At 46.5% G+C, this 9,504-nt stretch overlaps 1 protein-coding gene and 1 long non-coding RNA gene across 6 annotated transcripts in view; one reads left to right on the forward strand and one right to left on the reverse strand.

Moving 5' to 3' along the window:
• The window catches only part of PAIP1 (poly(A) binding protein interacting protein 1), a 28,790-nt gene extending 21,953 nt beyond the window's left edge, over positions 1-6,837 (reverse strand). Inside the window, exons 1-3 of one of the 5 annotated variants that reach the window (XM_041749415.1) lie at positions 6,723-6,837; positions 6,486-6,592; positions 4,728-4,897 (exon numbers count right to left, since the gene is read on the reverse strand). In XM_041749415.1, coding sequence (XP_041605349.1) covers positions 4,728-4,826 — 99 coding nt within the window. In that variant the 5' untranslated portion in view covers positions 4,827-4,897; positions 6,486-6,592; positions 6,723-6,837. Of the gene's footprint in view, positions 1-4,727; positions 4,898-5,084; positions 5,108-5,467; positions 5,986-6,141; positions 6,314-6,485; positions 6,593-6,722 lie in introns of those variants that run through there. The other 4 variants (XM_041749417.1, XM_041749413.1, XM_041749414.1 and 1 more) reach the window with 4 other exon arrangements.
• On the forward strand, positions 4,909-7,145 carry LOC121487560. Its single transcript, XR_005986860.1, has 3 exons — positions 4,909-4,998; positions 6,530-6,689; positions 6,959-7,145. It is a non-coding gene; the product is annotated as an uncharacterized LOC121487560 (long non-coding RNA).
• The last annotated feature ends 2,359 nt before the right edge of the window (positions 7,146-9,504 follow it).

A 9,504-nucleotide genomic window follows, 5' to 3' on the forward strand; every position in this document is an offset into this window, starting at 1 on the left:
CTGGCTCAGTAGGTACAGCAGGTAACTGGATCTCAGGGTTCTGAGTTCAAGCCCCATGTTGGGTGTAGAGATTGCCAAAAATAAACTATTACAGGGGACTGATCAGAGCCTGTTGTTTCAAGCAAAAAAGGAAGCACAGCATATTGTGGACAGATGAACATGTTTGCATTATTTCTCTAGTACAGATTTTTTTTAAAGTACAAATTTCATCAGTCTTCAAAGTGGAGTTTGATGGCTCGCAAGCTGAGGAATATTTAAAATTTTAGGTATTTTTCTTCAAAATTCTGACAGGACGTTAAGAGGGGCATCAATTAGAAAATGCACTTTTTCAAAGATGATACTCAATGTATTGCTAGAGATAAAACCCTAATCCAAAGCAGCAGGAAAAAAGGAAACTGATCAGACAATTAAATGGTGGAATAGTCAAGACTACTTTAGTGAACTGAAGGTGCAAGGGTGTGAAAGAAATGGGAGTTGATATACCATTTTTAGCCCAAACAGCTCCTTAGAATAAAATAAGAGGTTTGCAGAAAATAAATTCTTTTTTATACTTCAGTTTCAACGTGAGATCCTCATGAGCAAGTCAAAACAAATGGAAACACAAGCCAGGAGTTCAGAGGAAGAATTAAATTTCAGATATCAGCAGATAGGTAGACAACGGTCAAATTCTAGGCAATTGGTAGGATCACTAAGACAGGTAATAAAATGGAAAAAAGAGAAACCTTAGGACGACAGTCTGAGGGAAGAAGGAATGATCTACAAGTTGGAAGGATGAAGTACTGCCACAATCCCCAAAGGAACAAGTAAAGAGGTGCTCATAGAAGCAAACGCTACAGAATAATTTTACATGGTGAAATCAGAAAGAACAATGGTTACAGTCCTGGGAGCGAAAAACTATGCACAGAGAGGAAAATTAAGAGGAGTATCTTAAATACTCAGTTCTTATAAAAATAAGAGAAACTGCTAAAAGGCTGAAAAAGTACCCCTGGTCCCTAGCACAGGACCTGACACACTGGGACTTGTTAAATTGTAGAGATCATACTGTCGTTAAAATCTACTAGGATGACAGTTAAAAGGACAATAGATTTTCAGACCCAATGAGCACCAGTAAAGGCCACAAAAATAGTATTTCAATTGGGGGGGGGGGGTGGAATCAACCAGCAGAGGTCTGAACAGTGAGAAGTAAAATACTACTAACAGAATACATGCTGGAGAACATCACCATTGAAAGGTGAAGACAGGCAGTAACTTCAGGGGAATGTTCTTGGAAAAAAGCTGGGACTGTGTGTGTTGGGGGGATTTCTGCCTCTTAATAAATGCTTTATGAAATCCTCTGTAGAATTTTTGGTTCTTGTAAGTGAGCTGTGATTAAATATTCATGATGTAATGGTTTATCAGAGAAGCAACAGCCAGGAGTAGTAGATACAGCAACTCCCTGCTATGAAGGCACTGGAAGCAAATTCTAGCAGTGGGATTAAAGGAAGGACTCCAAGACAAGAGGGTTCAGAATTCTGAAAGGGTTAAGAAAGCACAACAAAAGACTATCATAAAGGCTTTTTAGGAAAAAAACACAAACTCTGGGGGCGCCTGGGTGGTACAGTCAGTTAAGCAGCCAGCTCTTGGTTTCAGCTCGGGTCCTGAGCTCTAGGTGGGGGGACTGAGCCCTGCGTTGGGCTCTGTGCTCAGTGAAGAGTCTGCTTGGGATTTTCTCCTTCTGCCCCTCTACCCTGCACTCACTCTCCACACTCTTAAATAAATCCTTGGAGGGGGGTGTAGGGAAGCAAAGCATGAACTCTTGAGAAGAGACCCAGCTCAAAAACACCCAGATTTTTCTCACATATAAAAGCAGACCTATGGCATTTTTGTCCATTTTGTTCACTGCTGTATCCCGTGCTTGACTCACAGTAAATATCCAACTATCTGTTGAACGAGTGAGTGGATACAGCGAATTTTGGATTCTGGCTACTATACAGAAGAAAAGTTTCCCTCGCAACAAGACCTACTCCTAAGAGTCAAGGAACAAGCAAGGATGCTGCTATTCTGGGACCAAGCAGACAAAAAAATGCTTACCACTGACAAGGTAAAGGGTAAATGAGTAGACTAGAGCAGGGGTAGTAAGCTTGAAGGATTACAGAATCAAGGTGGATTACAAACAGATGAGGCAAGCCAATGAGCAATTAGAGTTCACAAGTTCCATCTAAAGAGGTTGCCTCTACTCAGCTTCAACCATTTTTGCTCCATCAAAGTAACAGTCTGGGGTGCCTAGGTGGCTCAGTAGGTTAAGCATCTGACTCGATCTCAACTCAGGTCATGATCTCAGGGTCACGAGATCCAGCAGCATTGCCTTGGGCTCCATGCTCAGCTCAGAGTCAGCTTGAGATGCGCTCTCCTTCCTGGGTCCCCAACCCCAGCTGGGGCTCCGTTCTAAGTAAGTAACAGTCTGGTACAACCACATACTAGGATTTCAAGAGAAACCAGAAAATTCAGATTTGTAACATCTAGTTTAAGTGTTGGTAGCTTATTAAAAAAACACTCCTTTGCCCCCCAAAAATCAAACCACCAGGGCCAAAGAAGACACACCTGCAGGCCACACACAAGCCATGGGCTTCCAGTTTGCAATCTGTTCTGGCAGAATTAAATGCAGAAGCGGCTGATCTAATAGAGGATATCCAGGAACGCCTAACAGGGGACAGTGACTCTAAGTAAGGGAACATGGCTCAATACACTGCTCTGCAGCCCAGGAGTCACTTGAACTATGCAGAACTATGTAAACTAGTTGGTACAGAACTCTGAAAAAAACTGTATCCCTATCATAAAATGGCCCAAATGAATAGGGAGACAAACAGAAAAGTTTTATGGCTGTTTGAAAGTAAGTACTCTTTAATAGTTCATTCAACTACTCGCAGCTCTCTAAGCATTCCTTTCCTGAGCCAAATACAACTTTCTGGCAAAAACCCAAGCTGTTCTCACTTCTACTTTACATGACTGACAACCCCTTTCACCCCAAGTCAACTGCTCTTCCTGAATGCCCATACTTTCCCCCTTCCCAGCCCCAAAGCTTTTTCCTACAGCAGTCTAAGATGCACGGAGTTTCTGAAACACGGAATACAGACTTCCTGTACCTTTTCTATCGCCGAAATAAATAAATAAAGCATTGCCCCCCAGCCCCAAGAAGAAACAAAACAGGTGTACCACTGTATAGGTAAATACAAACTAAAACTAGAAGTAGATACCACACACCCAGAATAGCTAAACTTAACAGAAAATTCCAAATGCTGACAGGGAAGCAGAGCAATTAGAAAATACAGAGTGTACATTGGAATAGTCTCTTTGGAAAACTATCTGGCAGTCTCTGGTAGCCAACTTTAATAAAGTTGGCTACCAGGGTAGCTGGCTGGTTCAGCTGGTAGAGCATAACAATCTTGGGGTTGACTTTAAGGCTCATATTAGGTATAGGGGAGGAGTTGGCTACCCCTTGTCTGCATAATTCTACTCCTAGGTATGTACCCAACAGAAAAAAAGGGCATATATCCACCAAGACATGGAAAGACTAGCAGCCCAATTCAAAATAGCCCCAAAATGGACACTACTCAAATGTTTATTAAGAGACAAAAAAGGAAAAAAAAAAAAAAAAAAAGACAAATAGGAATGTGATATATCCACACAATGGAATGCTAGAATAAGTCACCTTAACTATGAGCTACATCGATTTAGATGCTGAAAAACAGTGAGACACAAAAAGATATTATTATATGACTCCATTTATACAAACTTTGAAAATATGCAAAACGTCTTAAGCGAAAATAGTAATTAACATAGGAGAATAGTAATGACAGAAGAAATTCTAGAAAGGCTGATAATGTTCCTTTTCTTGATATGGATGCTGGCTGCTTTAGCGTTCACTTTGTAAAACTTAGCTAACCTTTATGTACACTATTCTGTGTTAAATGTCAACAAAACTAGGATTTTAGAAAAGACTTCTGCTAAAGTATCATTTCTTTAACCCTCTAATGGTTCGTGCGCCACTTATCTGCAATTAATTGCTATGCGTTTACCCAGTACATATTCCTTTCTATATATCCCAACTGTGCTTTGTGTTTTCTCCCACTTAAGTGTCATCAGTTTTTTAAGTTCTTACATTATTGACAAAGGTGAATCTGAAGGTTTAAAAGTTCTTCTGACCTGTGTAAACATTTTATCAAAACCCCTTGCGTTTCTCCATAATAGAACCAGGAACACTTCTGTTTTAACAGAGCCCAGGTGTGTAACATTCAAAAGCCTTCCTCAAATTAGCTGCAGCAAAACCATGGTTTAATAGACCCTGAAACTACTGATGCATGTTCAGCTATCCCGGTGACATCAAATTTAAAATCCGCTTTGCCAGGCCACTATTCTATAGACTGTCCGTGAAGTCTGAACACAAGTTTTAGTTTTGTACATCGATAGTGCCCTTCACTATACCCTGTATTAGCACAGAAATACTCTACAGGTACTGGAAATACAGCAGTGAAAGGAGTCAAGATCTACTGTCCATTTGGATTCTTGATGTTTAGAACATCCTAACCACAAAATCTATTCCTGGGTCAGTTTTGTTTCCTCATCAGCGCAAAGAAGAAAATGTTTTTATGTGTAGCAGGAAGCACCCGCCAGCTGATTAATGAAATAGGGTCATAACCACATTATTCCGGTAGTATTGATTCACGATCGCAGAAAGAGGGTCTACTCACTGTATAATTAGAAGAGTAACCTGACGGATAAAATTCAGGAGCGTTCGCAGACAGCTTAGACATCAACACAGGAGCTACGACCACCTGGGGTTTGGCCATCGCCGACTCCGAGTTCTGCGGCGGGATATTATCCTGTGAACTAGGCGGAGCTCTCTGGGGCCTCGTTTGTTCTGAGAAAGGAGAAACGAGGGGTTAGATGCGTTCCGCGGCAGAACCGAAGGAGAAGGGCTGGTTTTTTAAGAGTCCAACGAGAAGCGTCACGAATCTTAAGGTGAAAGCCAGGAGAGAGAGAGACGGGAGAGCCTGCCGGGAGGAACAATAGGGCTGGCGCTGGCTTTAGCTCGTTCACGGTCCTACCTGCCTCCGAAGTGAATTAACGCTCGAGGGTTCCTCCTCCCCTTTTTTCCTCTTTTGTGAGGGAGTCGGTTAAAAAAGAGGCGGTTGCTCGCCTAAGGTCTCCCTTCCCAGGGCTGGGGGGGGGGGATTTTCACTTCCTCCCCGGACGGCCGAACTCCGCGGCGGCGCAGGGCCCCTCCCCCAGCCGGGGCGCACAAAGGATTCCTGCAGCCTCCGTGTGGAGCCCGCGGCGGGCCCGCCCCCCCGCAGCCCCCGGGCCCTCGGGGATGCTTTCGGGGAACGGGGGGAGGGGGCGGCGCGGCGGGCGCGGCGGCCTCGGCGCGCGCAGGCCCGTGGGGAAGCGTTGGCCCGGGAGGCCGGGGGCCCCGAGAGCGGCTCCGTACCTGGGAGCGCCCCGGGCCGGGGAGGCCTCTGGGGGCCGGCGGGGACCTCGCACTGGGCCCCGGGCGGCGGGGCCGTCCTGGGCTGGCGCAGCGGCGGCGGCTGCAGGAAGCCCGGGGCTTTGGGCTGCGGCGGCGGCCGCTCTGCAGGCCCCGCTCCGTTCGGGAAACCGCCGCCCTCGGGCCCGCCCCCTCCGCGGCCCAGGCCCCGGCTCCGGCCCCGACCAGCACCTGGGGCCCGATCGAAACCGTCCGACATGCTCCTCCGCCGCCGCCGCCGGGGGCCGCTGCCGCTGCGCTCGGGAGGGAGGGAGGGAGGGACGCGGGGGGAGGCGCCGCGCTCACTCGGGCCTCATGGAGGAGGAGGGCGGCGGGCCGCGCTCGGCTGGCTCCTCGGCGCTGCGGGCGGAGCGCACGGCAGCCGCAGCCCCCGCCGAACCCGCCGCTCCAGAGCGCCCGCCCCCCGCGGCTGCCCTCCGCTCGCCGATTCTCCCCAAAACCCGGCTCCCCCGCCTCCGGCGCGGCGGCGGGGGCGGCGGCGGGTCACAGCGGCCCCCCGCGGCCCGGAGGCCCCGGGCGCGCCCGCCGCGGCCCAGCAGGCCCGCCCGGCGAACGTGGTGCGGGCGGCCGCCGGCGCTGGCCTTCGCGGGGGCCGCGCGGGGCCGAGGGGGCCTTACCCCGGCCGGGCCCGCCCAGCGCGCTGGCTCTCAGGAGACGAGTACGGGGCCGACGGTTGGGGCCCGGAAAATAAAAATACGGGGGGAGGGGGCGTGGAGGCAGCGCCGGGGTTCGCGGACGCGCACCTCCGTGGGCGCGCAGGTGTGCTCGGCGACCCGGCGCCCGCCGCGGCCTGGGCGGGCTCGGGGCAGGCTCCGCCAGCTGCCTCGTTGGCCGCGGCCCGGGAAGGAGGGGCGCAGGCCCCGGTGCGCCCCCGCCCCCGCCCCCGCGCCCGCGCCCGGGCCCGCAGCTCGCGGCTCGCGGCTCGCAGCAGGTATTTTCCGCCCGGAGAGGTCCTACCTACCGGTGCCCGGGCTCCAGTCTTCTCCCTTTTCTCTTCCCGTCCAGAAGTGCCCGGAAAATGCACTGCCTCTCGATGAAATTCCCCCTCTTTTTCGTCGTCTACTAGTCCTGTCCAATAAAAAAACACAGTGCGAGCCCAAATGCAAGCTACTTACGTAATTACAGATCTTCTAGAAGCCACATTAACGAGTTAAAAAAGAAACAGGTGCGATTCTTTTTAATGATCTATTTTACTTACCCCCAACGGTATCATTTCAACATATAACTAATACGGAAATATTAATGAGATGTCCTCCCCTTTTTGGGTACTAATCAAAATCCACCGTGTGTTTCACGCTTTGAGCATGTCTCGGAGTTAGGCACATTTCGAGTGCTCAGCAGGTACACGTGCTTGGCTAGTGGCCACCGCATTGGGCAACAAAGTTCTAGATGTTACAGGTAAATTACTGTGTTTGTTTTTTGTTTTTTGGTCAGGACTGAAGGTGATAAAGCCAAATGAAGGATGAAGATAAGTAATGGAAAGAATCACTATATTTACGGTTATATTGAAACATCCTCATAAACTTCGATCGTGACCCTTTGACCCGGGCTTCATGTTTTCCAGTCTCCTCTTGAGAATCATTCCAATTAGGATCAAAACTCTTGTTAACCATTTTCTTTGTCCCAATAAACATTAACGTCTCTACCTAGATGAGTGAGAAAAGCGGCTTTACTGAGGGCAATCATAAATAAATGATTAGCGCTGTTGATTACTGACAAAAAGAATGAAATCAGGGTGGGAAGCCAACAAAAAGTGTGGTTCCTTGGTGTAGAGAAAGAATGTCGGGTTCAAAGTGAGCCAGAGTTTGGTTTAGATCCTGGCCTTGACCCATAATGCCTTTGTGATCCTGGGTAAGCTAGGGATTTAGCTTCTCTGAGCCTCATTTTCCTCATCTTTCAAATTATATGTTGTAGCACTGAGCCATATGTTACAAAGACAAGATTACATTGTAAAAACTGGATGAGGATAAAATCCCATTCTTTTATGTAGTGGTCAGTCACTTCTTCTCCAGGAGAGTGAGTTATCCTGATGTTCCACTGAAGTAGACACCCTAACACTGTCCCAGGCTTTTGTTTGCATTCATCTCCCTTTTGTTCTCCTTAGAACTTTTATGATGGCTAGCACTTTGTTTTTATGCCTGAGACATTCTTATTTGAGAATAAATCTACTCTGCATCTATGGTGACATCGGGGTATCTTTATAGCTTCCTTTTGTTAGATAAGGTGGTTAATTGAGATATTATCCTTTGCCTTCTCCCAATTTACTGTTACGTAACTTTAGGCCCTATTCTTATCAGATGTGGAAGGTGGCCTTGAGAGATAATATGAATGGATTTAGCTTTGTTATAACAACACTATAATATGTAGTATGTGCCAGCCACTGTTTCAAGAGCTCTACTTTTATCTTTTTATTTAATCCTCACATCCTAGGAGATAGGCATTCCAGTTAGCCCCATTTTTACAGAAGAGGGCCAAGATATTGCAAGGCCCATATCCATCTGGGGACTGTTATAGGGCTAAGTGGCAGGTGTGTAGGTATTGCAAAATGCCAAGATGCCAGGGGCACCTGTCTGGCTCAGTAGAACATGCAACTCCTTTTATACATATATAAAATCTGTGTATATACATATATATGTATATATATGGAGAGGGAGAGAGAGAAAGGCAGAGAGGAGGAGAGGGAGAGAAAAAATCTTAAGCAGGCTTGAGCCACCTAGGCGCCTCAGTAGACCGTGCAACTCTTGATCTTGGGGATGTAAATTCAAGCCCCACATTGGGGACAGAGATTACTTTAAAAATGCCAGAAGGTCAGTCACACACCAACATGAGTACCATATAGGACTCTGGAAAGAACTATCCAAAAAGCTGTTTCTCTACATTTACACATTTCTTATTGATTTATGAGGGTAGGGATAAACTTGGGTCATTGGAAAATGTCTTACAATATTCAAAAAGGACTTGCTGTAAACCATGGAAAGGATTTGTTTCCTTAAACTGGGTTTGAAAGATGTTTTCCAGGAAGACTTCTCCAAGCTGTCTAATCTTCGATGCCTCCCTTATGATAGTTATATCTTGGAAAAACTGTGTCTTGGCATTTAGTATGCTGGATTGTTAATATTTGCTCTATCCTTTATCCTCTTCGTTAAGCTATTTCTGAAGTCAGAGGACACCTTTTTTTAAAGTAAGCTGTACATCCATTGTGGGTCTTGAATTTACATCCCCATGATCAAGAGTTTTTTTTTTTTTTTTTTTTTTTTTTTTTTTTTAATTTTTATTTATTTATGATAGGCACACAGTGAGAGAGAGAGAGAGAGAGGCAGAGACACAGGCAGAGGGAGAAGCAGGCTCCATGCACCGGGAGCCTGACGTGGGATTCGATCCCGGGTCTCCAGGATCGCGCCCTGGGCCAAAGGCAGGCGCTAAACCGCTGCGCCACCCAGGGATCCCATGATCAAGAGTTGAATGCTCTACCAACTGATCCAGTCATGTACTCCACCCACAGGGCCCTTTTTCATTTCAACAGCCTTAGATCTTAGCTGAGTACTCGGTACCTAATAGGCTTTTAACAGTGATAGGAATCACCTGCAATACAGCTTTTTATTGGGTCACCAGAATAGTGATGATAAAAAAAAGACTGGTTTTCTCTTACACTTTTTGAAAGATTTAAATTAAGAGATGAATATTAAAAAAAAGAAGAAGAAGAAGACTGGTTTTATTTTTTACTTTTTGAAAGATTTAAATTAAGAGATGAATTTTTTTTTTAAAAAAAGAAGATTGGTTTTCATAAACCTACCATAACTTAATGGCTTCAAGATCATAATTGGGCCATATGAAAGTAGAAAGTGCAGCCTTTCAAGTCCAGCTAATAGAAGAAAGTTTTCATAAATATGGGGGGAAAATATGTGTAAGCCACATACTGACAAAAGACTTCATTCACACTGACCTCTCCCAACACCAGACACAAGGGGCACCTGGTGGCT

The sequence above is a fragment of the Vulpes lagopus genome, chromosome 3 (genome assembly GCF_018345385.1).
Source record: "Vulpes lagopus strain Blue_001 chromosome 3, ASM1834538v1, whole genome shotgun sequence".
Classification (NCBI taxonomy): Eukaryota; Metazoa; Chordata; class Mammalia; order Carnivora; family Canidae; genus Vulpes; species Vulpes lagopus.